Source organism: Alosa alosa, chromosome 13, assembly GCF_017589495.1.
Source record: "Alosa alosa isolate M-15738 ecotype Scorff River chromosome 13, AALO_Geno_1.1, whole genome shotgun sequence".
NCBI lineage: Eukaryota > Metazoa > Chordata > Actinopteri > Clupeiformes > Clupeidae > Alosa > Alosa alosa.
The window spans coordinates 3283652-3311520 of record NC_063201.1 but is presented as its reverse complement, the minus strand read 5'-3'; the positions used below and the strand labels follow the sequence as shown (position 1 = coordinate 3311520).

The window sequence follows — 27869 nt, the reverse complement described above, 5'->3', positions numbered from 1 at the left end:
ATTTCCAGGGTAGCAAAGACGGCCCGAGGGCAGCTAGAGGAATGATAGGAAGGGAACCCCACTCCACAGTCATCACTCACATGGAATCTGTGGCACGGTGCGCTGGCTCTAATTCTGTCTGATGGATCACCTGACGACTTCACAACCTCCTTTCAAGATTTCCCTTTCAACAATCCACAAGTGCTCCGTGACAGAGCACAATTGTCAAAGAATAGAGAGACACGTGTTATTACAAAATACAAAGATTTATATATTTTATTAAAAGATAAACAAGTATAACTTCAAAGGGTCAGATACATGTTTTACAATAATGGACGCAATGGATACAAAAATTGTGCTTTGTAAAACAAGGAATGATACAAAAACATGCCTCTCTGCTGTCTGCTTACCAGACACTTCGAGAGGTCCTCCAGTGCTCAGAATACTCTTTAAATAGTTGCTATGGCAGTACTGGTAAGAATGATAGGACTTGTGTTGGCAGTGAGTTTGTCAGTGTGGTTTGGACGGTCGGCGTAGCAACAGCTCCACGGTGCCTATGGGAAGCTTCTTGATCAGCTGCCAGGCTTCCAAACGCATGAGTCCAGTCATGCTGTGGCCCTCGATCTCCAGTATTTCATCACCAGGACGGACGTCTTCAACGGGTCCGCCTGAAAGAGAGGAGCACCGAGGGTTGGCGTATTCATGGCCACAGAATTGTTGATACAATATACACTTTTTGGTCATCTGTTCATTGAAAATGACTTAAAACTGTCTCTATGTCTCTCGATCTGGGGTCTCAAACACCCGGCCCGCGGGCCAAATCCGCCCTGCGACGTATGTCAAAATAATAATGTAATTCGGCCCTTGAGGCTATTTTTTAATTGCGACAAACAACGATATACTGATTAAAATAGACGATAGATCCAAGTACGGTGACAAATCTCATTTGTAGCCTACTCTGCTCCACTATGTGCTAGACATCCAGAGCTTGATTCAAACCCAAAATCGCCAAGCAAAGTTTTCAGGAAATACTTGTATTACACGCGAGAAACACAAAGACGCAGCATTTGTAATGACGCCGAAGCGATGCAGGCCATAGTTTTGCACAAATTGAAGCAGAAATAGGCCTACACCTAATGTTGAAAAACGTTCACGTGTGATGAAGTCTTAGGTAGGCTATGTTATTCACCTATTCTGATTCTGAAGGAGAATATCCTTTTGGAGATTATGATCGATCGCCTATTGACAGTGATAGTCACAGTCGCCTGTGAATGGAGGTGCGCCTTTTTATGTATACGACGGTGTCCACTAAGCACACCATGCTTATTACGACCCTCTGCCCAACATAGCTTGGAGGTTGCAGTGGTAATCGTGATGAAAGTGTCCGTAATGGACGTGGTACAGACAGCAGGGCTAGTAGAAACAGGGCTCTAAAGAACTACAAAGTCACCCGCAATATGATCGCGAACTTCTGGGTACTCAGATTACCCGCGATATAGGAACTGATTTGACCAGAATACTTTATTATAGGCCTTGTGGTTTAGTAATACATCACTAAACCATAAACATCTTAGGTGTTGGTATACATCTTAGGTGTTTTCCTGTTAATTTGTTATGTGGGTAATATGAAAAAAAGGAAAGTAAACCTGCTCAAATATGTTCATCCAGTATTTACTGAAAGGTGCATAATTTGAGGTGCTTGCCATCCAGTGATGGGTACATTTGCCCCCCTTCATAAACTTTTTTTTTTATACTCAAAGATTTTTTACATTTACAGTAGGACTTTATCTCTGACCACTTTCAAGCCATGGCCTTTTGAAATTTTGATATAAAAAAATAATGGTGTTGTTTTCTTTAACCCTGACGCCTAGTTTGCCAGGTTTAGAAAAGTTATGAGAGGAAAATATTTTTATTTGGTGTGAAACACAAACATACCCGTTTTTATGCTTTTTGTTTGTTTTATAATTTGTATTAATATTTATTTTATCATTATTTTATTTATAAGCTAAGGTTGCTAGCACAGGTGTCTAAAACTAGATAAAAACACTTGCACTTGCAGTTTTGTGTGGTATTTGAAAAAAAGAACATTGCATTTTCAGAAATAGCCGGCCCTTCAATCAGATGACGTTGGCAGAAGTGGCCCCCAGCTCATTTGAGTTTGAGACCCCTGCTCTAGATAGATAGATAGATACTTTATTGATCCCCAAGGGGAAATTCTAAGCACTCTATGCTTTGAGTGTGCTTTTAAGACACACTTTTCCTTACTTATAAATGGCTCTTTGAGCCAACTGACACCTTTGAGCAAGACACTGAACCCCAAAGTGCTCCCGATGTCCAGGTTGGCACCATGCATGGCAGCCTCCGCCATCGGCATGTAAGTGTGTGTGTGTGAAATGGAGTTCATTTACATGTGTGTTCAGACTGTTGTGCAATATGTGTGTGTGTGTGTTCTCCTCCTCACCTTGGAAGAGCTTTTGGACAATGAGGGGTCTGTCCCCTTGGCTGGAGCCCACTCCTCCCTCCAGACTGAAGCCAAGATCAGAGCTTCGCTTCTTCAGTGTCACCCGCAGCTGCCGACCTAATCACACACGCACACACACAAGCACGCACACACAAGCACATGCACACACACAAAGCACACACACGCCACACACACACACACACACATGAAGACAAGAGAAATCATCGCACAATTATTACACAATACATACTGACAAAGTTGTTGCAAAAGTCTCTTTCGACCTAAACACAATATTTAAACCATTTACAACTTAAACTGATTTAAACCCTAACCCTAACCCTCTAGCTCTGAACTCACACACTATACTGACTTTGCACACATTCACTCTTCAGCACTCTCAAACATTTCAACTCTGAACTCACACTATACTGACTTTGCACTCATTCACTCCTCAGCACTCATGACCCTCCCCCACACACACACACACACCTACAAGACTTTTAGCACTTTTACATCCCTCCTATGCTATAGACCTTTTATTATTTTTCTTATTTCATCACACGTCAAAACACACACACACACACCTGTGTGTTCTCCTCACCTTGGAAGCAAGAGCTTTTGGACAATGAGGGGTCTGTCCCTTGGCTGGAGCCCACTCTCCCTCCAGACTGAAGCCAAGATCAGAGCTTCGGGCTTCTTCAGTGTCACCCGCATTTACCTAATCACACACGACACACAAAGCACGCACACACAAGCACATGCACACACACAAGCATACACACACGCATTAATATTGGGCACACACACACACACACACACACACACGTGTGGAAGCGTGCCATTTTGAGCCCAACTCCTCTTGACTCTGTCAAGGTGTCCTTGAGCAAGACACTGAACCCCAAAGTGCTCCCGATGTCCAGGTTGGCACCATGCATGGCAGCCTCCGCCATCGGCATGTAAGTGTGTGTGTGTGAAATGGAGTTCATTTACATGTGTGTTCAGACTGTTGTGCAATATGTGTGTGTGTGTGTTCTCCTCCTCACCTTGGAAGAGCTTTTGGACAATGAGGGGTCTGTCCCCTTGGCTGGAGCCCACTCCTCCCTCCAGACTGAAGCCAAGATCAGAGCTTCGCTTCTTCAGTGTCACCCGCAGCTGCCGACCTAATCACACACGCACACACACAAGCACGCACACACAAGCACATGCACACACACAAGCATACACACACGCACACACACACACACACGCACATGAAGACAAGAGAAATCATCGCACAATTATTACACAATACATACTGACAACAGTTGTTGTTAAAAGTCTCTTTCGACCTAAACACAATATTTAAACCATTTACAACTTAAACCCTTTATTTAAACCCTAACCCTAACCCTAGCTCTGAACTCACACTATACTGACTTTGCACACATTCACTCTTCAGCACTCTCAAACATTTCCCAACTCTGAACTCACACTATACTGACTTTGCACTCATTCACTCCTCAGCACTCATGACCCCCCCCCCTCCCCACACACACACCTACAAGACTTTTAGCACTTTTACATCCCTCACCCTATGCTATAGACCTTTTATTATTTTCTTATTTCATCACACGTCAAAACACACACACACACACACACATATCTGACTTTCTCCAACTTTTGCATATCTCCATAGAACTTTTTATTTATTATTTTTTATTTCTCCTCCATCTACCCATGTCCTTGATTGCCTAGCCTTTCTGCCCCCCCCAACCCCATCCCCAACACACACACAAAAAACACACACATTAACATCATCACTGTCATCACCTCACATACAGCACACTGCTTGCTACAGTAAGCCTCCTCTACTTGCTGCACACTGCCCCCCCCCTCCCTACATACAGAGCACATTGTCTTCAGGATCTTCTCCAACACACATCCTCTACATACTTACAGCACACTGCCCCCACCTACCCACACACGCACACACAGTCACTGCTACACTCCCCCCATCCCACACACACATCTTCATCACTCACATACATCATACATACAGTACTCTGCTTGCAATAGTAAGTCCTTTCACCATACTTGCAGTACACTGCCCCCCCCCCCTCTCCCCTACATACACAGCACATTATTTCATCAGAAAGCTTCTCCAACACACATCCCCAACATACTTACAGCACACTGTCACCCCCCCAAATACACAGCACATTGTCTCATGAGGAAGCTTCTCCAACACACATATTGCACACTGCCCTCTCCCCACATACACAGCACACTATCACATCTCCTGTCATCCCCCAACACACACACCAAGACCCCTGGCAGTTGGGTTAGCCCCTTGAGCCGTGGATCTGCCCAAGGTTTCTTCCTTGGTAAGGGAGTTTTTCCTTGCCCCTGTTGCTCTTGGGTGCTTCTTGTTGGTGCCCCCCCCCCATTCCAATCCTCCCTCACCTTTCTTATGCAGCCCTTGCCACTTAATCTACTAAACCCCTCTTCTACTGCACTTTTTACCCCCCCCACACTTTGCACAAATAGGCTGACACCAGACATAATTTCACTGCATTTCTTACTTCCAGTAACTATATGCATGTGACAATAAACTTCCTTGTATCCTTGTATCCTTGTACAACCCAAAGGCTTATGGTGTGAAGCACAATAAAGCACAGGAGTATAAACAAGAGAATAAAGAGTAAGTGAGAATCCGTTGTCTTTGGATCACGCTCACCTGACTCTCCTACATCTGTGATCAGAGTTCCTTTCTCAGGATTGGTCCGTTTCTGAGGGGAATGGCCGACTCTGGCTCTCTGCAGTACCACTACAGCCATGCCCCGCCCCCTGGCCTTCCGCAGTGTGCGCAGCGCCTCCCAGTGGCCGGAGCTCTGCAGCGTCGTGCCGTTGATTGACAGCACCAGGTCCCCCTCCTGAATGGAGCCCTCTTGCCCTGCCACGCCATGCGAGAAGACTTTGTGCACCTGAGGGAAGGAGAGAGAGAGAAAGAGAGAGTGAGAGAGACAGAGAGAGAGAGAGACAGAGGGAGAGAGAGAGAGAGATAGAGAGAGAATTATCTGACTAAATTAAAACAACCAGACGGCATAAAAGATCCTGGCAAGAGAGACACCAAAGAATTTGCTCCCACTGTGACCTCATGGAGATTGAGGATGAAAAACACTTCCTTCTAAGGTGCACCAAATATACTCTACTGAGAAATTCTTTTTACCCTAAATTTCTAGAAAAAAAAAAAACACAATTTAAAGGTCTAGACAACAATTCAAAAATGAAAACCCTCCTAGGTGAAGATGAACAATCCCTACAACTCTCCGCACAGTTTGTGTTTAAGTGCCACAAACTGAGAGAAAACACATAATGGACAAAGAGCAGAAATCTAAACATAGTCTCATTTTTTAATTATTATTATTATGACCACCGCGCAGCGAAGCTTAGGGCAGACACAGTTTTCTGTGAATATCTCGAGAACCGTAGGGTTTAGGAGGACCACCTTTTTTTTGTATGTTGATCTTAAGGGGCCATGTCAACCCATTCCATAACCACTCATTTCATGTATAGCGCCACCTAGTTAAAAACAAAAAAGTGAAAATGAGGTGTTGTAATCGCAGGTATCTGTGACCTAACATGGTCAAAACTGCACGAAATTGGAAGTGTAGGATCATTATAACACCCTCTTAATGCCAAGTTTCGTGGAATTCCATTCATGGGGGGCCATACAATAAATTAATTTATGTTACTGTACACCAACTGACCTGTAGGTGGCCGGACACAGTTTTCTGTGAATATCTCGAGAACCGTAGTGCCTAGGACGACCACATTTGTTTTGTATTTTGGTCTTAAGGGGCCATGTCAACCCATCCCATTACCACTTATTTCATGTATAGCGCCACCTAGTTAAAAATTCAAAAGCAAAAAATTAGGTGTTTTAATCACAATATCTCTGGCTGACAGTGTAGGATCATTATGACACCCTCCGAATGCATGCCAAGTTTCGTGGACTTTCGTTCATGGGGGGCCATACAATAAATTAATTTATGTGTACATTTAGTGACTGTACACCAACAGAGTTTTCTGTGAATATCTTGAGAACCGTAGGGCCTAGGATGACCATTTTTGCGTGTTTTTGCCTCCAGGGGTCATGTTAACCCATTCCATATGCACACATGTGCATAAACAGATACACACGCACACACACACATACATCCACAGTAATCATACGTATGACACATATTCACATAGTAGACATATGTACGCATGCATGCACATGCACACGCACATGCACACACACAGGCACACACACAAGCACATGCACGCACACACATCCACACACACATAAACATAAACATGTACACGCACACAACACATGCACACAATTCAAGAATTTCTCAGAATTATGAACAGGCAAGATGGGGGTGGGGGTAAAATTTATTTTACATGTGAAATCTATGAACTAATCATGTTTTGGTACTTGTTGTCTAGCAGATACCAGTGAGAATTGAGTGTGCATAATGCAATTCAGTGAGACAGTTAGAATCATATATGCCTTTCAGCGTGACTTATTTTTGTGGATAAAAATGTGCTGCACTGGGCGGCGGTCATATTTTGTACCGCTCTGCGGTACATCTAGTTTATTTATTTATTATTTTATTTTTTATTTATTATCATTATTATTATTATTATTATCATTATTTTTTAATTAAATTAATATTCTTTTTATTATAATTTATTTATTATTATTATTTAATCAACATTGTTTTGTTTATCTTATATATTTATGTACTGAATCTGTATACATGCTCTGACAACATAAGCACTCTTGTCATGTCAATAAAGCTTATTTGAATTGAAATTGAACTGAATTGAATTAGTTTCAAGGGATTAGAATACTACCTGTGCTGTTCAGCATTGTGGAAAATAAGGAGGAAAGCACATACTGTGACTGGCTTGTTTTGGTCAATTCCTCCTGCCACAGTGAAACCCAGACCAGTGCCGACCTCCTTGTGCAGGACCACCACTTGGACGTCATCATAGTTCTAGAAATATACAAGCACAGAAAATATTAGCTGAAAGTATCTAATGGTCTCATATAGACATATTAATGCTAACATTAAAGGTGCTTTAATGTTAGCATTAATTAATTAATGTTAGCACTTAAGAGTGTCTTACCTTAACATAATGTTTCCAAAATCATTTTGATGGCACATAACCTCATAACATGACGAACACCACTTCTGCCATTGTGTGAGTGGCCCACAATAGGCGATTCCTGACCTAGCAACTTTCTGTAGGAATATTGCCCTTCCTCCGAAATGGAAACGGAAAAGAGCTGCTATGCTACAGGAATTCGGAGATCTCTTTCTACAGACTGCTGTCGGTGCATTATATCGCAGTTATGTTCGTACTTGGTTGCAAAAGACGCATGTTTAGCTAGTTTATTATTGCACTTCTCAACTGTAGGGGGACCCTGGGAGCAGATGAAGAGTTTGGTTCCTAAACGCTATTTATAAACGATAAATGTAGTAACAATAACCCAATTACAGTTACATTAAAATTACTTGGAGAACAAAACGTTAAAAAATGATTTATTAAAATAGAGGATATAGCGTTTTGGACCCAAACTCTTCAAATATTCTTTAGTGCTGCTTTAATGCTGTGATCAAGATGAGGGGAATACTGATCGAAACCCCTGGGATTGTAATGCACAGAACAAAAAGTGTAGATAAGGCTCATGTTTCCTCAACCAATGCAGCGAGGCAATCACATTCTGTTAAAAAAGAAACTGAAGGAGTTTTCCTACAGGGTATACTAGTCCAGCTTGCCACTTAGAACTAACAATAATCAGTTATTTGTTCGTTATAGAGGGCATTGGATACAAACTAAAACAAAGCCAAAACAGGCGTCACTATACTACACTACAGGAAGCTTTAATGGACCTCTAAATTAAGCCCAGATGCCCTGTGTGTATCCCACATCAACCTGCTATCTTGACTTGCAGATGGAAAGCCCTGAACAAGACCAGGCTGTTGATCCATGTTGATTTTCTAATCAATGTAGTCATCATTATTAGCCATCCTTACCCTCAATGGAGTGCCTGGATTGCTCTTTGTTAGTGAATTATTCTTTTTCCCCTTCTTCCAAGAATTTTGTTCACAAAGCTACCAGTCGGCTGTTTTTAAAGTCACAGGACCCTTTGGGGTTTTACCTGTAAGGCGTCATCCCCAAGGTTTCGCACATCCTGCAGGAGGCTGTCCAGCTCCTCGTTGTCCAGGAGCGTGACACAGGACACGGCAGAGATGTCCGAGCTCAGGGAGGCTGAGCGGCCAGAGGGCCAGTCGTCAGCGTCGTCCTCGCTGTCATCTAGGGGAGAGTAGTCCACTCCTCCGAAATTACACAGCTCCGCCAGACTGCAGGATTGGGGAGGAGAGATGGGCATTAGAAAGAGAAACAGAAGGGCTTGGATACATGGCTGAGGCGATTAGAAGATTGATTAAAAGTCTGCACACTGTAGCATAATGAAAGAGAGCTACAGTGTGCAGACTTTTATATGGTTATGATTATGGATTTGGCAGACGCCTTTGTCCAAAGCGACACACAAATAAAAAACGACATAATATTTAAAATTGAACAGGGAACAGATTAGAATGTTGGTCAAATATAATAAGGAGAATAGTAATAATAAACAACAATATCAATTCAATCAATAGCCTAATAAAATAAGCAATGAAAGTGAGAGGAAAAGCAATAATAACATTTATATACTTTTCATTTATGTTTTCTATGTTTTACTGCCTTATGTCCAGCACCTGCACTTTCTTGTGATGTGCGAACCGTGGACAATATAAATCTGTGTGTACAATCATACAATATGTGGTGATAAAATATACCTCATCCACGCGTATAGGGACTTGACACTCACCTGACTGAGAAACTCCTCCGGCTCATGTTACTGGTGATGGTCACCGAAGATTCACCTGAGTCCGAGTCACTGTCTCTCTGCGTGCCGTCATCATCATCATCATCCTCCTCCTCGTCCGAGCTCCACCTGGCTACTGACGGGCTGAAAGGCCCTGAGCCTCCACCCTTGTCCAGCAGAGTCAGTCTATCAAGGGGAGGGCAACTGGTGAGCCCTGGAGGACCATGACGGATCAGCAGAGGCCCCCGGGTGGAGTGGACGCTGTTTGTGGGGGTGGGCGGTTCAGAGTCAGCATCAGAAGGAGGGTGGATGTCGCTGTTTGTGGGGGTGGGCGGTTTGAATGGGGTTGGGTCATAGCCATTAAAGCTAGGAAACAAGGGGAGACTAACGGGAGAGTTGGTGGGCGTCTTGTCTGCGTCATCCTCTGAAGCGTCTGAAACTTTTGAGAAACTCCCGGGGGTTTCCAAGTCATTCTGCTCAAATACGGCTCTCCGGTTGGAATTATTATTGTGATTGTTTTGGTGATATGGGAAGAGTGTGTGCTCTGGTTTACTGCTGCGTTTAACGCAGTCCTGAACTGTAACTGTGTTTCTGATAGCAAAGAGAGCACGAGAATCTGTCTCATCCACATCTTTTGATCCATGTGATTTGGGGTCTGTTCCTTTTGAGGATGGTTTTTGAATTCCACCCTTCAAGCCCATTTCAAACTTGTCAGAGTTATCTTGGTTCAGTCCGATCTCATCCACAGAGATTGATCTCATAGTCCAAGCTTTGTCATGTGGGTTCCCCCTCATACTCTCTTGCGTTCTCCTGGCCAAAGCATGATCAGATTCACTTTTCTTCAATCCTCCCCTGTCCTTTGGATGCTCTGGCACAGAAAAGAATCTTCTGGACTTCAGGAACTGGGGGGCAGTTCTGGTTTTCTGGGCCAGGGCCTCAAACTTATGGATAGTGTTCCGCACCGAGTCCATCGAAGGGTTATTAGATTGACCCTTCTTGGCGTCTTGCTTTCCGATTGGGCCATTCACTGATTTGACGCGCGTGTCAAATACGTCCTCATCTACTGTACTATTGATGGACTGCTTTGTTGGGGAGGCCTGGGCATTAGGTGGAATTGCAAAACCTTTATCTGAGGAATATTCCTTTTTTGGAATCTTGCCAACATTTGACTCTGATGTTTTGCTAGCCATAGCTAATGTCTCTTGAGAATCTTTTGTCCTGCTGAGTTTATCTAGGCAATCAGATTTCCCAAATTTGCATCGGCTTTCGTCTCCTCTGTTGGCAGTCACGCTCTCTTTTGCTTTCCACCCTGCGACGTCCTTATCCATAGTAACTTTTGACTGTTCTTCTTTTAAACTGCTTTCCTTGACAACACCAGAGCTTTTCAGATGTGAGGAGACCGTTTCTTTGCTGAACTCTTTGGATGGCGTCTCTGTCTCTCTCAGGTGTTTTAGCTGAGCTGTGGCCGAGAGCCTGCTTCTGGCTCTGTCCAGAGACTTGGTGTAGAGACCCACCTCCGGAGGGAGAGTTTTCCTCTCGATGGATCTTTCCCGATATCGTGAAGCCACTGGGGCCACTGAGGTGCTCAGACTGGGTAAAGTGTCTCTCCGCGAGAAATTGTCGTCACCTGGACTAAACCTCCTGGGGAAGGTTCCTCCCTTCTCTACATTATGAGACGTCGGTGACCGAGGGCTATGGAGGGTGTAGGATGGGCTACCAATATCTGAACTCAACTTTCTTTGGCCGGGAGTCAGATCGGAAGGCAAGTTGTCAAGCCAGTCACCAACAGGAGCAGAATGCCGCTTGGCTTTTGCATCATCTGATCCACTCATTCCATAAAGCCTCTCGATTCGATCCAAGATAGTTTGGTTTCCAGTGACTTCATTCGATTTCGATCCACCCAGGCCCGAATCCTCCTGACTTAACTGCCTCCACGGAGGTCGTCCCTCCACAGGCGACTTCAGGCTGTCTTGAGGTCGGAGTCGCAGCGGCAATGACCGTTCCCCTCCCGCCCTATCCAAAGTACTGACTACTCGATTCAACCTCAGCGATGAGGTCCCCGTTACTCTCTCTCCCAGTGTGGGTAAAGCCTTCTCACTCCCTCTTCCGGCAGAGTATGCCTGTATGTGAGATGACACACTGCCAGCTTCCCCATAGTCCTTGTATGATGCCTTCCTATCAAGGCTGCTGTTTTCCACCTCCCTCCTCTCCAAACTCTCTGCTCGTCTGGCTGCGGCTCCAGTCGAGAGGTTCTGGATCCCTGCTCTGCCTCCGTCATCTACTCTGCCCCTCCAGTCCAGGCTCTTGCTCCTGCTTTGCATGCTCTCCTTCCTCCACTCAGTCCTTCCTCTTGCACTTCCTAGTGGGCTGCAGGCCTTTCCTGGAGCATCCGTATCGTCCGTACTGAATCTGGGTTTTGCATCGCTAGCGGTGGAACTCTGGGTCGCCCCCGTGTCAGCGGTCACCTTGGTGTCGGGTGTAAATTTGACACGATTCGGACCTCTGCCTCTGTCCCCGTCTGTGCGGTTCCCTGCGGGGACGTACGGCTGAGGGCCAGCGGAGACTCCTTTGATCTCCTCTCTCTCCATCCTGCTGGCCTCCTCCTGAAAGGCGTGTCGCGCGCTTCTCAGCGATGCGGTCCTGAGCCCCAGGTTCGAGCGAGAGTTGGCGGACCGCACGGTGAAGCGCACCGTGGCTGAACCCTGCGCAGGGCGGCTCGCAGACGGAGCCGCTGCACTGTCTGACCGTGACTCAGCTGAGAGAGCACCGCTCCTCGCGCCAGATGACTTGGGCAGTGTGTTCGGATTCATAACAGCGGATCGGACTGGCACACTCATGCTCAAGAGGAGTCCTTCAGTAAATCCAAGTCTGGATGGCTGATATGCAGAACTATAATATAACCATGCAGACAAAACCGATTAGTCAATAGAGTTTGAACATTGTTCTTTCAGTAACCCCCCCTTTCTCGGAGCATCCAGTGGTTTTGCTATATATTTGGTACTCCATTTCTCATAGCCCTCCATTAGGTCTGGTCAGCTCAGAGAAGGATTTAGCCAGTGTGGTTTCAAAAAGAGTTTCAAAAATGCAGGAAAAAACATACCATTCAGTGTCAAACAAAAACAAAGACTTAACATAATTATATGACAACAGTCCAAGAGGAAAAATAGAAACAACTCAAAGTTATGCAGTCACTGTGGAGAATGTGGACGGGCAATGTGTGTTGAAATCCACAGGTGTGTTACGATGACAGGAAGGCTGGCTCACTGATGAGTGCAGTCAGTAGCTTCAGTTTTGTTAAAGACAAAAAAAGAATCTGTTGTGTCTGGTGGGACACAAGAGAAACCGCGGTATACTCAGAAAATATGCTGCCCCTGTGATCATGTCCTCTCCAGCACAAACATGCACTGACGCTGGGACAGACGCACATATGGGTTTATATCGCTTTGGTCCTTGAGGTTTGACAGGCAGGCCATTTACACTTCAGTGTGGATCAACTGTTTGTTTTCTCTTTTGTATCCTTCTTGTCTCCTGAGTCTCCAACCCCACCGCTGTGACAAAGGAGTCCCTTTTCTGCGGACAGCCTCCTCAAGTCTCTGGCCAATTTGCAGCAGTCATCCGTTGTCATTCATGGTGCCGTTCCCCCCCCTCCATCGCCTTTTGTTTTCTTGAAGTGCCTGCGAGCAGGAAATAAGACGAGGACAGAGTTTATTTTCCTTAAATTGTCCCTCCTTCGAATCCTGATCTAATTCCCTGGAATGCTTTGGTAATCGTATCCAGGTCGGACACAGGCAACCACTGCTGGGGAAGGCCAAACTTAATTATGGTGCATTTAAAGAGCGGGATATTTTACAGGGCAAAGCAGTCTGATTATAGTCATCTGAGAGGAGGATGAAGAGAAGAGGAAGAATGAATAAAAGAGAAAAAGGGAAAGAAAAGAAGAAAAGGAGGGAGTGAAGAGGAGTGAGGGAGGAGAAAGATGAGTGAGAGAGTCTGAGTGAGGGAGGAGTGAGTGAGAGAGTCTGGAGTGAGAGTGAGGAGTGAGTCTGAGTGAGAGAAAGTCTGAAAGAAGTGAGGAGGAGTGAATGAGTGGGTGAGTCTGAGGGAGGAGGGAGTGAGTGAGTGAGAGTCTGAGCAGTCATCTGAGAGGAGCAAGGCATGAAGAGAAGAGGAAGAATGAATAAAAGAGAAAAAAGGAAAGAAAGAGGAAATGAAAAGTGAGTGAGTGGGAGTGAGAGAGGATGAAGAGAAGAGGAAGAATGAATAAAAGAGAAAAAGGGAAAGAAAAGAGGAAATGAAAGTGAGTGAGTGAGTGAGAGAGTGAGTGAGGGAGTGAGAGAGAGAGTCTGAGTGAGGGAGTGAGTGAGTGAGTGAGAGAGTCTGAGTGAGAGAGTGAGAGAGTCTGAGTGAGAGAGTGAGTGAGAGAGTGAGTGAGAGAGTCTGAGTGAGGGAGTGAGTGAGTGAGTGAGAGAGTCTGAGTGAGAGAGTGAGTGAGTGAGTCTGAGTGAGAGAGTGAGTTAGTGAGTGAGAGAGTCTGAGTGGGTGAGTCTGAGTGAGTGAGTGAGTGAGTGAGTGAGTGAAAGTCAAAGAGTTGTATTTGAAACTGAGGTTTCAGCAGAACTCAATTGACATTTTTTTCCATCCTCTTAAAATTCCTTGGTCAGTTATACATTTCAGCGAAAAATGTGGCGTGCCATCAAGTAACCTTTATGGACACTGTACATGTCATAAAGACCACAGACTGACAAAGTAGTAATCCAGCTCTATTTCCAGTATTTGTGTTTGTGTTTATGTTCATTCATTTAACTGATACTTCTACCTAAAGCTTCTTACAGATGAGAACTGACATTTTTCACCGGGTTGACACCAGTGTGTCATCATATTTCCTCAAACATCACTCATACTGAATAGAGCTGCATGTACCGGTAACTTGTAACTTTTAACCCTAGAGCCTTCACAACGCTTCACATACCAACACAATGCTCTCATTGTGGTCTCTCAGATACACTTTGAGCCTTTTAAGACATGAGGGTATGTCTCTCTCTCTTTCTGTCTGTCTGCTCTGTTTACATAAGCAACATGCTTTGGCTATTCTGTCACACACACACACACACACACACACACAGACAAAACCTGATCAACAGTAAGATAACAGGAAAAACAAATCAGACAGCAATCCTGAGTGGGGAACAATCGGTTACTCTGTCAAAGTCATCACACACAGAGACACAAACACACTGTCAAACACACGAAAAACAGCCAAATGTCCACATATCACATGTGGGCCACACACATGACAAATGGTGACCTTTCCTTGCGTTATTGTGCCAACACAATCATGCATATAGTGAAGTACCAGGACTCACATACATGATGTAAAAACAGATTTTGAGTGAGATCTGATAAGAGAGGTAGTTCCCATTGAGGCCACGGCACAGATACGCATACAGATGTTTACGAGGACGCCCATTCACTCAACCACACCTGAGTAAGAACAAGCAATGGCCTGATATCAGGGTTTCAGCGTTGTGCCAGCACATTTACGGACCCACCTTAAAAACTCACAAAGGCATCAAATAAGCATCAGTTCAGCCACCTCAGATATGTTTGCTGTGGTTTGTGAGCATGGCAAAAAGAACAGAGGATCTAGGATCTGATCTGAGATCTGAAGATGTAATGTTTTGGTTCTGTGTTTGAGTGGTGGGGATGGAGTGAGCAAGGAGGAGTTTCAAGCAAGAGCTAATTAAACAAGAAGGACAAACGGAACATGCATGCAGCCAAAATACAGGGAGAGCAATAGCAAACGAGTGAAAGAAACATAGAAAGGAGCAAGAGGAAGAAAGGCAGAGAGAGAAAGACGTCTTTCAAAAGACGTCTTTCAAAAGACGTTTCTCAAAAGACGTTTCTCAAAAGAGCCTTGTGAAATCAGTACACCGCAAGCATAAAAAGCAAACAGATAGGCAAACATACCAGACAACCAAGATATGTAGAGCACAAACAAGACAGCACAGAAAAGTGTGTGCCTGTGTGACCCTACCTCTGTTCCTTTAGATGAATGAAAGAGTCGTGTCAGTTTACAGAAGCACCTGTTCGCCTAGCTCCAGCGATCACACAATCACACACTGGCCACTTCCTCCTTTCATTAGGGCTGTGAAGCGCTCTCGCTCACCTGTGGTCAGACTAGCCTGAGATCTGGCTTACTGTACTGCACAACACCTGCTGGGTTTAGGAATGAAAAGGTTCTCTCCATCCTCCCAATTTCTCTCTCTCTCTCTCTCTCAATCTCTCTCTCTCTCTCTCTCTCTCCACAGACTTGTCAGACTGGTTTCTCACCTCTACTCCTTCCTATAGCGCCTTCCTTTTGTTGCTCCTTCTGCTCTCTTCCTCCTCCTCCCTCCCTCTTTTCTCTCATTCTCATTCTCTCTCCCTGTCACACTCCGACAGGACAGCATTCCTGACGATGACGTTGTTGACATGGTATGGATGGTGTTAGGTGAGTAACTCTCTGTGTTCAAACAGGCATATATACAGTGACATGCAGGTACCTGGACATATGTTTTATTAGCAGCCTTGGACATACCCAGGCCGAACACACAAAGTGTTACTGGACACAACGGGGACACAGTACATACAGTGCTGTGTGTGTCATTCACTCAGGCCTCTGACATGAACATGTAGTGTTTAGGTGCGAAGCCGTGACTAATGTGATTATGCTAATGCATATGAACATGGGAATGGGCACACACTAGAACACACACACACACACATCCATGCATGTAGGAACAGAGACATGCACAAGGTGTACATCCACAGAATGCACACACACAGACACACACACACACACGTAAAACCTGATCACCCCACCTAACACACACACACACACAATGTCATGAATGCACAAAGACAGACTAAGACCCATGGGCCCCCATGCCTATTGTTGCTATGACATCAGGGCATTATTACAGCCTAATGTGAGCAGTGAAGATGGGCAGAGAGACAGCAGAGGGAGCGCAAGGGAGGAGGAGAAGAGGGCATGGGGGGGGGGGGGTTGACAGGGTGAGAGCTTGATGGTGGTTAAGAAGTGGCACAAAGTTTCCACATCCTTCCATAGTCTAACCTATCACACAGAACAAGGTTAAGAGACCTGATGTCCACCTGTGAAAGCTCTCACCTGTGTTAGGTTACAGTGCTGAAGCATGTCGCATGGGAACACAAAAGCACACCCACAAAGGCCATGATTGTCTCATAACACAAAACAGGACCTGATGACTAATGCTAAAGACAGCAAATACTCGGGTTACCTGCATGCTTGCCAAGGCAACACACCTGTATAGCTACACAGACACAAAGAATCAATCATAAACAAAGCTCAAATGAGATCTTAGAAATAACAAAGAGCAATTGAATACTAGTTTGAATATCTCATGAAATATCATTCCATGTTGAATGGGCCAGTCGTGGGTCAACAAGTAGCTTCCTCAGCTGGCAATTAAATTAATGAATTAAAAATTAAGGTAACAATGCAATAATCTATGTAAAATTGGTTGTGATCTATGTAAAAATCAAAGAAACAATGTAAAAGTAATCTTTTAGTAATTTACTGACCAATTCAGAGCCTAGCTCCTGTGGCCCACGTGAGACTGCCACGGCCACGTGTAAGTGAACAGATAAATGTGGCATCTGCGGTAAAGTGCTACGAGTTATGCAGTGCAATGTGGATGCACCTCAATTTGCAAGGTCACTTCTGCAACCCAAAGCATGGAAACTTGTGGAAACGTTTGCTAAGCCACTGAAGAACTACTGTGCACTCAGCTATCCCCTTTTCAACTGGCTGAATTATCATGATGTACAATCGGGCACACCTGCCTGTACAATCACTGAAACAAACAAAGTTGAATAAACAAGGTGAGGTACTGAGAAGGGGCATTACTACTGCGACTACCAAACTACTGTGAATTTACAGCAATTCAGCATTACGGTATGATGGACCATCCCTAATTATGAAAAGTTATTTGGAGAAAGTGCATGTCAATGTCATCATTTGCCATTTCTAAGACAATAATGACTGCATAGAGTCAATCTCACTTCAGGCTAAAAATGGAGTGAACAGCTCTCCTGGAGGGCAGACTCTACCATCTGGCAAAACAACCATGGCACTTTCTACTGCATGACATATCATTACTTTAGGGCTCCAGCCAATGTCGTTTCAGTTGAACCACTGATGCACCCAAGCACAGGAGAACTGGCATATGAAGTTGACCAAAGAGGTGGGTTATATTAAAAATCACTTACTGATTATCAATGATTATTGATTATGATTATTCAATTATTATTTATTATGATTATAATCTGCGTCATCCATATTGTTTGTTTACTGTATGCAAATATCTGTCAGGATGACGGTAATATAACCATGAGATGAAAAAACAGAAGCGTTTAAAGCCTTTTACCTGTGTGCACTGAATGTCTTCTGTGTTCTCTCTCTCTCTCTGCACCTCGGCTCAACAGAAGACGTTGAACAAGAAGGAGAACAACATTCTCAAAGCAACTTCACCACTTCCTGTGTGAGCCAAACTAGTGCCAGCAGCTTCAAAGTCAGATACAAAAAAACAGTAGAACCAATCACAATGGAGAGAAAACATGAGACAGAGGAACAACGAAAAGACAAGGGCAGAGATAGACAAGGGCAGAGATAGACAAGGGCAGAGATAGACAGCCTGTCTGAGAGGGAAAAACAGACTGCAAAAGAGAAGGAGACAGAATAGGCTTTAATGTGCACTTCATGTGGGAAGGCCAACAAGTGGACTATTTAGAGAAGTTCCTCGAAGATACAGATCAACAGGCAGGCACAAAGAAGATCCTTATTCTCATCAGCATCAACATGTTAACTGTCACAGGCCACTTAACTCCCCCGCCAGACAGACACTAATCTGTAAAGGGACATGTGACAAACAAAAACCTCTCTCTCTCTCTCTCTCTCTCTCTCTCTCTGTGTCTGTCTGTCTCTCTCTCTCTCTCTCTCTCACACACACACAGTATGGGTTTAACATGGTGTGGGGTGAACTGAGTAAGAGGGGCTGGGGTTAATGAAACCCTGGGCCTTGAGGTTAAGTTTAATTGGTCGTTGAGTCACCTGTGGAACCCAGAAGCACTCGGTGACAAACAAAGTGGTCACGCAACCTCATGCAACCAGCACGTCTGCCATCTGGTGTAATCTAGTGAACGGAAACAGCTTTGTGGCTTTAAAACAAAACACAGCGAAAACAAGACAAGGGTAGCCTATTTTAGATTTGACAGCAAAATGATCACTGCAAGGAGACCTGAAGGGGACATGAGTAAAAATATAGTTATAAAAGTTTCTTATGCACAAACTGCAAAGCAGCATGAAACACTGTTTCCAGTTTTTTTTTTCAAGAGATAGAGCTGCATGCATAAAAATGACATCACCATAATCGTACTAACAAAAAGGTACACATTATTTTTTAGCATTGAAAGTAAGACATTTTTAAACGAAAATAAAAACTTTACTATGGTCTGAGGTTATCAATATGGACTCCAAAAGCCTGAGTTAGAGAGCGATCCCGGCGAGACGAGCACTCTGATAGGGCAAGACCTCCCCAGTGAAGTGAATTTGAATACACCAATCACATGACATCAGCATTAAATGCAGATCTATCTATCGGCTGATAAATGTCAACATCCCTTTATGGCAAGAATGGGACATTCTGTTGTCCTGTAATCTAAGCAGCACAGTAGCCAAAATACTGATATTGGCAGTGAATATGCTTAACACATAATCGCAGTGTGTCCAAAATAATGGACTTAATGGCAGTGGTGTGTATCGCACCCAAACTTAAATCCGGTATAGTTGTGTCATTTCTCCTCAAATTTGATTTTAGCCTGCAAGCGCGTTGGGGAGATAGTTGTGTCATTTCTCTTCAAACTATTTGATTTTAGCCTGCAAGCGCGTTGGGGAGAGTACAAAAAGTATTGTCACTTAGGCTACAAAACACATAAATAGACAACATCAATTAGGCTACTGCCGGGCGGTGGTAGTGTAGTGGTTAAGGAGCTGGGCTAGCGTGCAATAGCCTGAAAGTTGTCGGTTCAATTCCCAGCTTCCACCGTTGTGCCCTTGAGCAAGGCACTTAACCCCAAGTTGATCCGGGGACAATGTGATCCCTTGTAATATAGCTGACATATTGGGCAGCCGTGGCCCACTGGTTAGCACTCTGGACTTGTAACCGGAGGGTTGCTGGTTCGAGCCCCGACCAGTGGGCCGCGGCTGAAGTGCCCTTGAGCAAGGCACCTAACCCCTCACTGCTCCCCCGAAAACCATTGTAGCAGGCAGCTCACTGCTCGGGATTAGTGTGTGCTTCACCTCACTGTGTGCTGTTTGTGTTTCACTAATTCACCGATTGGGTTAAAAGCAGAGACCAAATTTCACTCGATCACGGGATCAAAAAAGTATATATACTATATATGTAAGTCACTTTGGTCAAGAAGTGTCTGCCTAATGTAATAATAACAATATTTCCAACCATGGCCTATATTCACAAATAGTAGCCTAACATAGGCCTAGGTAGTATTATTATGTAGTATGCATGACCAAAACATATTAGGCTAAGGTATGACAAACCAAACTCAAACTCAACCCTCTCTAGATGAGTGCCATCTAGTGTAATTTACACGTAAAATCAACAGTGTTGATCTAAGAGTTGATTTTTGTGAGTTGATATGGTCCATTCGATTAAGTGTTACAAACTTTCTTTTACTGTCTATGGTTACAACTAGGCTACTTAATAGATGAGTAGGCCTATAAAGAGCTTGTAATGCTCTCTTGAAATCAAAATAGGGGACATTAGCCACCATGACCACAAATAAAGGTCACAGCTAAAGAGTTCTAGCCTCTCTTCTCTTATCCACAAATTCACATATGATGGTAAATCATGATTGATTATCATCATCAGCGAATACGACACATTTTGCGATCGAAGACAGTAGACTGACAGCCTGACACACCTTAAAGAAATGCATGCTGATAAGCGCAGAGCTTCTTCCATGACAGTAGATGGCGATGTCCCATAAATACCTAAATTCATCTGTCAACACACGTCCCCAGCGAAGAAGAAGTCAGATGATCAGCGACAACAAAACATTCATAACAGGAAATGTTAAATTCATGGACAACATCTCCAATTAACCAAATAATGTACCAACTTGGATTACCCTTTTGCTGAAGATCAATAACTTGTGGAGTTGTAACTGACGTAATCAATCATGTCCTCCTCGGACTCGCCTCTTTCTGGAGTGAACGTAGTGCTTGTGATGGCCTACGGTAGTTTGGTAAGGGTTGTGTTGTTTACATTTTACCACATAACGTTAGCCTACAGCTGATTCGTTTTATTTATTTTATTAGTATGCATGTTTTCTTTGACATGAGCGTGATAAGCTTGTCTCTGCACTCTGGTTTAAGTGTCTGTAAAAGTCCAAAGCAAATGAGATTTCGGCTAACGATAGCCTACTTTTTCAAGGCAGCGCACACCTTACTTTTACATTTCCATAGCTAATTCACTGATGCACCGATTGTCACAACAGGTGAAGAGTGAGGCAATGATGGACATCATGATTTTGCTTGGCGTGTGTCTCAATCCCCAACAAATGTATCGGCTACCCCACTAATCCTCACTTTCTCCTTGTTTTAGGTGTTTGTATTGCTGTTCATTTTCGTGAAAAGACAGATAATGCGGTTCGCCATGAAGTCTCGTCGAGGACCTCATGTACCGTTGGGTCACAACGCACCAAAGGTAGACCTATCATATCATCAGTTAAAACTTTTATCTCTGGTTAGTGACATTTGATTTAAAACATGGTAGTCCAACAGCGATCTCTCAATGGGCAACCTGGTGATATGTAGCTTGGTCTGAAAACTCACATTGACTGATTTAAACTAAACTGTTTCATGAGTAAAGGCTTTGTGGTCTAAACGCAGGATTTGAAGGAGGAGATAGACTCACGTCTGTCCAAGGTGAACGACATCCGCTATGAGCCGCGCCTTCTGGCAGCGGAAGACGACCGTCTCTCATACCGGGGTCAGAATGGTAATGGTAATGTTTCATAAAAATCTTCAAAATGTAAATCAAAGTAACTCTGCGACCTTCTGGCCCTATTGAATAAACTCAATCCAGCTCCAAATAATTCATGAATTATAATCTTAAATGCTCAAACGTGATGCCACATCATCAAGACAGCATTCTCTAAGAAAAACCATGTATCAGAACATATATCATTTGATTTTCTAGGTTGCTACAACTACCTCTATCGAATGAAAGCGCTAGACGCCATCAGAGACACGGGTGAGAGAGCAACATGTTTAGCCTACTCCACACATGTTCAGTATCTTGTGTGAGCCCAATGTGCTGTATTGTACCTCTCATTTATCTCTCTCTTTGTGCGTGCGTGTGCATGCGTCTGTGTGTGTGCGTGTGTGCGTGTGTGCGTGTGTGCGCGTGTGTGTATGTGCGTATGTGTGTGTGTGTGTGTGCGTGTGTGCGCGTGTGTGTATGTGTGTGTGTGTGTGTGTGTGTGTGTGTGCGCGTGTGTGAGCGTGTGTGTGTGTGTGTGTGTGTGTGTGCGTGTGTACGCATGTGCGCGTGTGCATGTGTGCGTGTGTGTGTGCGCGTGCACGTGCGTGTGTGTGTGTGTGTGTCAGATTTACCTTTCCATGAGCTGGGTCACAGCTCCAGCGCATTGACTGGACGGCGTTACAGGAACTGGCTGATTGAACTGAGAAACTCCAGCTCTCTGGTTAGGACCACGCGCAGCGGCCTCATTGACAGACTGCTGGAGGGGTACGACAATGCCAGACATGGAACAGGGGTTAGTGTTTATGTTTGTTGATCACTTGTTTCATTTAGTATTGTTCATTCCTAAGCAGCATGTAAGTACATTGGACCATTTGGCTAACTCTCAAATAAAAACGTAAAATCTTTACTCATTTGTTCCACAATATTAAATAGTGTGTGTGTGACTGGTGTGTTCTGACACAGGCCTTTGGAGAAGCGGAATTTCTAAAATATCAGGACGCTCTGAATGAACTGGCCACAGTGTGAGTACCAGACTCGTTCTTACTTGATCTCTCTCCTTTTCTCTCAGACTCTTGGTTCCTGTCGCTCTGTCTTCTCTACCTCTCACTAACCTCTCTCATGGGTTTTCATCCACCAGTTCTGATATGAATCTTGGAACTTATCAGTTAAAAAAAGTCAAATTGGATGTTTGTAATCAGTTGTGTTCTGTAGTCTCCTCAGTCAGTTGGAAAACCCCTCCATTCCATAACCATTGCAGTTGGAAAACCCCTCCATTCCATAACCATTGCAGTTGAAAAACCCCTCCATTCCATAACCATTGCAGTTGAAAACATTATGCATTATTAGGGATAACGATATGCTCAACTCACAGTTCGATATGATTCACGATTTTAAGTTCATAATGCGATTTACCCACGATTTCTTTAGTTACATTAGCTGCAGTGGGTTTTTTCCGCAGGGAATGTGTTAGTTATAAGGTGTCTGACTGGGCTTGTAGCCTATATTATTAATATTTATATTATTATTATTATATTATTATGGTATATAAACTACAAAAAAAAAATACTGTATTTCTGATTATTTATTCATGACAGCACACATAATGTAAATATTATAGCCTAGGTGCTGTTAAGATACATTAGGCTCAAACAGCTCTCTCTACCTTTTTCTGTGTCTTGCTGCTTCAGCTGTCAGCTGTGAAGCCTAGAAATATTGTAAACAAAGTAAGCCTATTCTAATTGGCTAGTTTATCATAGTCTGCTGGTTAGACTGTTCAGTTTCCCCAGGTGTGTTTAAGTTTCAACGTGAATCTTTTTCTCCTTGGTATAGGCCCTTTTGAGCCTGGGAAATACTTTTCCTTTTACATCGGGATTAAGATGATAAGTCAAAGTCAAAGTCAAAGTCTGCTTTATTGTCAATTTCTTCACATGCCAAGACATACAAAGAGATCGAAATTACGTTTCTCACTATCCCACGGTGGAGACAAGACATATTTTACCAATTTAAGTCCAAAAACATAACATTCAAGTAAACAATAAAAAGTAAATAAGAAGGCACATACAATGAATAAATAAGAGCAGCAAAATTGTGTTGAAATTGTGCATAGACAGTCAATATAGTAGTGCAAAGTCAGGCCAATAAATGGCTGAGGTAGTTCTGTTTTACCTAAGTAAGCAAGTGGCATAGTGGTGCAAGTTATGTAAGAGCAGCAGAAGTGTGTTGTGTTTTCAGGACAACAGGACAACAACAACAAGTTGCAAAGTGTGCAAGTGTACAAGTGGAGTAGTGCAAGTGGAGTAGTGCAAGGCAGCCATTGTGGGTCCAAAGTCCAGGATGTTATGTAGCTGAGGGTGGAGGGGGGAGAGGGGGGAGAGAGTTCAGCATCCTAACAGCCTGGTGTATGAACCTGTTGGTGAGTCTGGTGGTGCGGGAGCGCAGGCTTCTGTACCTCTTCCCAGAGGGCAGTAGATCAAACAAATTGTGGCCGGGGTGACTTGCATCACTCACAATTGTGGTCGCCTTAAGCGGGTGAGGTGGGAGGTGTAAATGTCCTTCAGGGAGGGAGTGAAGCACCAATAATCCTTCCAGCTGTGTTCACTATGCGCTGCAGGGCTTTCCTGTTGTATTCAGTGCAACTTCCGCCCCACACAGCGATACAGCTGGAGAGGATGCTCTCAATGGTGCCTCGGTAGAATGTGGTCATGATGGCTGGTGGAGCACTTGCTCGTCTGAGTTTCTGCAGGAAGTAGAGGAGCGCTGGGCTTTCTTAGCCAGTGGCGCAGTGTTGGTGGTCAGGAGAGGTCTTCACTGATGTGCACCCCAGGAATTTGGTGCTGCTCACTCTCTCCACCACAGCACCGTCGATGGTCAGTGGCAGGTGTTGGGTGTGACCTCTCCGGAAGTCAACAACAATCTCCTTGGTCTTGCTGATGTTCAGCAGGAGGTTGTTGTCCCTGCACCACGTGGTCAGAAGGTCGACCTCCAACCTGTATTGAGTCTAAAATAAGCCCTTGGTGATGAGACCCACCAGAGTTGTGTCATCAGCAAATTTCACTATGTGATTGTTGCTGTAGGTTGCAGTGCAGTCATGCGTCAGCAGGGTGAAGAGCAGCGGACTGAGCATGCAGCCTTGGGGGGGCCCCCGTGCTCAGTGTGATGCTGCTTGAGATATTGTTGCCAACACATACTACTTGCAGAGGTAGGTACTGAGTCCCAGTTTGTCAAGTTTGCAGATGAGTTGTTGTGGTATTATGGTGTTGAATGCAGAACTGAAGTCTATAAACAGCAATCTCACATATGAGTCTCTTTTTTCCAGGTGGGTGAGGGCTGGGTGGAGGGCAGAGCAGATCGTTTGGCTCGGTATGCAAACTGGAAGGGGTCCAGGGTGGGGGAGAATGGATTTGATGTGTGACATGACAAGCGCTCAAAAGCACTTCATGATGATGGGTGTCAGTGCCACGGGCTGTAATCATTGAAGCAGGATGGAGCAGTTTTTTGCTTTGGCACAAGTATGATGGTGGCAGCTTTGAAACATGATGGGACGATGGCTTGCTTCAGGGAAGTGTTAAAGATGTCTGTGAAGACATCCTTAAGCTCCTCAGCGTAGTCCTTCAGCGCCGCGACCTGGGATGTTGTCTGGACCTGTTGCCTTCACGGTGTTGATAGCAGCAAGTGTCCTCTTCACGCTGTCGGCAGAGAGGCACAGGGGCTGCTCGTGTGGAGGGGGAGGGGTCTTCTGTGGGCAAGTGCTGTTTTGTGCTTCAAAGCGAGCAAAGAAGCGGTTCAGGTTGTTGAGCAGAGGGATGTTGCTCTCACAGTTTTGTGGCGCGGGCTTGTAGTCTGTGATGGCCTGAATGCCTTGCCATAGGCTTTGTGCGTTCCTGCTGTCTTTGAAGTGGGTGGTTATCTTGTGAGTGTATTCCTTTTTTGCTTCCTTGATGCCACGGGACAGGTTGGCTCTCGCTGTTCTCATGCCAGCTTCATCCCCAGCTCTGTAGGCTTTGTCTCTGGCCCTCAGCAGCCTGAGGACATCACCTGTCCAGTTAGCCTGAGTGATGATGTCTTTTGTGTGGGTCACATCATCGATGCACTTGGTGATGTAAGAGGTTACAGTGTCTGTATACTCCTCAATGTCTGTCTGGTTGTTGTAAGTGGCTGCCTGCTTAAACATTTCCCAGTCTGTTGTGTCAAAGCAGTCTTGAAGAGCATCGGAGGCTCCCTCAGGCCACACTTTTTTTAACCTGCTTACGAACCGGTTTGTTTGCTTTTACTCTTTGTCTGTATGCGGGCATTAGCATAACAGTGATATGGTCAGAAAGTCCAATGTGGGGGAGGGGGATGGCTTTGTATGCTCCTTTGTGTGTAGTGTAGACCAGGTCCAGGATGTTGTCTCCTTTTGTTGGAAAATCAACATGCTGGTGTAGCTTTGGAAGAACAGTTTTAAGATCTGCATGGTTAAAATCTCCAGCGAAGATGGTGAAACCGTCTGAGAATTGACTAAGAAGAAAGAATTTAGCAGTCAACTTGAATGCAAGAGTTTTGAACAAATGTGTACAGCGTGCTAATCTACGGTGGCGTAGGGCTACGCAATCTTGTTTACCTGCACCGATGGTTCATCAACGTTTTAAAGAAGCACTCTTTTGCCATTCCATGTGCTATCCCATTTGTACTAAACAATTAAGCAAATCGAATTTGAAAAAGGAAAAGGAAAAACAGCTTGAAAATGGATAAATTTGAAACACGAGATTATAACATTGAATTAGAGTGTCCAATTACTTATTGGGTGTTGGTTTTGAAAATTCCCTTTTAAATCAGAAGCATTTATTGATGGATGAATTCGTCATTTACAAGCTGTTTTCATAATTTCACTTTTTATTACTGTTTACAATAGCAAATTAATGAAATCTTTTATTGCTACTTTTTCAGTGACGCCTACGGTCCTCCATACACACATCGCTGCACAATGAAAGAGCTATGAAGTTATTCATTATTTATTTATTTTTGGACAACGTAGTTGCATCGCGATTACATTTTTTGCTAACCGGTTGTAATTTTTACACGTGTGTATTGATTTTTAGCAGATTCACAGTGCAGCGTTAACATCTGTACGCAATTCCAGCACCATAACCTTATTCCAGCACCATAATCATTGCATTTGAAAACACTTGCAAGCATTACACATTATGAACTAATATGTTTTACATCATAATGCTCTCGGTGTTGGATCAGTTCCTGCTAACTAAACCCTCATTCCAGCACTATTCTAAACCCATCTCTTGGTTCCGTCCCCTCCCTGCAGGGTGAAGACCCACTCCAGCTCCGCCAGTCTGAGCCAGCAGCACCAGTCGGCTGCTAAGGACCTGACCAGCTCCCCGGGCCCATCCTCGGCCTCCACCATCCAGGTGACGTACCTGCCGTCCTCGGGCCAGCGCAGCAAGAGGCCCAAACACTTTCTGGAGCTCAAGAACTTCAAGGACAACTACAACACACTGGAGAGCACCCTTTAAACCAAATCACAGAGAGAGGGAGAGAGAGCAAAGGAGACGTGAGAGGAGAGCAGGAGATGCAAACTGGAGAATCACTGGAACAAATGACGAGAGAGTTTCTACACTTCATAGATTGGGAGGGACCATATTGGTTCAACACTGTATACAGTTCCTGACTGAAGCAGCTGCAGGTGGTTTAGAGTATGGATCTGAGCATCGTGGCATTTGCTTCAAAGAAAAGACATGGGAGAATTGTTTCTATAAATGTTTTGCTGTTTAGCGGTAAAACAGGAGGTACCAGAGCCTGACTGCCATTCTGAGAGTTTTCTCTCAATCGCACCACAAAGACTGTAGTTGAGCTAAAAACTATAACTCACCATCCTGTATCCTACCAAGACCTTGTCATATGCAGAGATTTTAGGAAGCTGGTTAAATTCTGACCCTACATTACAGAGTTGAGACCATTGCCTTGTGGGTAATGTACATTACCTGTGTCTGTGCCATCCCCTCATATCAAGACTACAGATCCCATGAGCCTCTGCAGCAGCACTCACCATAGAAACATCAACATAGCTTAATTTCTGAACAGCTAAACTGTGTATTACTTTACTGACTCTTAAGTGCACTTTTATTCCATTTTAATGTATTTCTGCTTGTTCATTTTTAGGTGAATGTTTTACATTTTAAGGAAATGTGTGTGTGTGTGTGTGTGTGTGTGTGTGTGTCTGTGGATGTGCTTGTATGTGCATTTCTTTTAGTGTGCACACTTTACTATGTTACACTTGTAATGTCATGAACTAGCTTGTGCACATGTGATTAACTTGGAGTGCACTTCCTGTAGTCTGTACCTGAATGTAATGTTGCCTCATACACATGTGAGCCTTTAGAACTGGACCATAAAATTCTTCACCTTAGCTAACTCTGCCTCTTGGTCTCACGTCTCTCACACT

At 44.2% G+C, this 27869-nt stretch overlaps 2 protein-coding genes across 7 annotated transcripts; one reads left to right on the top strand and one right to left on the bottom strand.

The window, feature by feature from the left end:
• Positions 1–226: 226 nt before the first annotated feature.
• On the bottom strand, positions 227–21436 carry si:dkey-92i15.4. Of its 5 annotated transcripts, none has more exons than XM_048261390.1 (7): positions 21365–21436; positions 9354–13024; positions 8640–8841; positions 7372–7470; positions 5157–5403; positions 3484–3600; positions 227–647 (listed from the first exon to the last, which is right to left on the bottom strand). In XM_048261390.1, the coding sequence occupies exons 2-7, from the start codon at positions 12185–12187 to the stop codon at positions 490–492; spliced, it is 3657 nt and encodes a 1218-aa protein (XP_048117347.1). In that variant the 5' UTR covers positions 12188–13024; positions 21365–21436; the 3' UTR covers positions 227–489. The 5 variants fall into 5 exon arrangements, 4 of the variants coding, with proteins under 4 accessions (XP_048117347.1, XP_048117349.1, XP_048117348.1 ...); XM_048261392.1 differs by lacking the exon at positions 21365–21436 and adding an exon at positions 20370–20419; XM_048261391.1 differs by lacking the exon at positions 21365–21436 and adding an exon at positions 17798–17848.
• On the top strand, positions 20467–27838 carry c13h1orf43 (chromosome 13 C1orf43 homolog). Of its 2 annotated transcripts, none has more exons than XM_048261397.1 (7): positions 20467–20693; positions 21053–21154; positions 21340–21448; positions 21650–21703; positions 22060–22226; positions 22397–22455; positions 26733–27838. In XM_048261397.1, the coding sequence occupies exons 1-7, from the start codon at positions 20628–20630 to the stop codon at positions 26938–26940; spliced, it is 765 nt and encodes a 254-aa protein (XP_048117354.1). In that variant the 5' UTR covers positions 20467–20627; the 3' UTR covers positions 26941–27838. The 2 variants fall into 2 exon arrangements, with proteins under 2 accessions (XP_048117354.1, XP_048117353.1); XM_048261396.1 differs by having other exon boundaries at positions 21340–21454.
• Positions 27839–27869: the final 31 nt, after the last annotated feature.

Bases quoted from the DNA above. Each gene is read 5' to 3' on its own strand.
- si:dkey-92i15.4 (XM_048261390.1), bottom strand. From the start codon at position 12,187: ATGAGTGTGCCAGTCCGATCCGCTGTTATGAATCCGAACACACTGCCC. The intron at 5,404-7,371 runs GTATGTGCTTTC...TCCTTCCCTCAG, and splicing joins ACCAAAACAAGCCAGTCACA to GTGCACAAAGTCTTCTCGCA. The intron at 3,601-5,156 runs GTGAGCGTGATC...GTGTGTGATTAG, and splicing joins CACAGATGTAGGAGAGTCAG to GTCGGCAGCTGCGGGTGACA.
- c13h1orf43 (XM_048261396.1), top strand. From the start codon at position 20,628: ATGTCCTCCTCGGACTCGCCTCTTTCTGGAGTGAACGTAGTGCTTGTG. The intron at 20,694-21,052 runs GTAAGGGTTGTG...TCCTTGTTTTAG, and splicing joins TGATGGCCTACGGTAGTTTG to GTGTTTGTATTGCTGTTCAT. The intron at 22,227-22,396 runs GTTAGTGTTTAT...GTTCTGACACAG, and splicing joins ATGCCAGACATGGAACAGGG to GCCTTTGGAGAAGCGGAATT.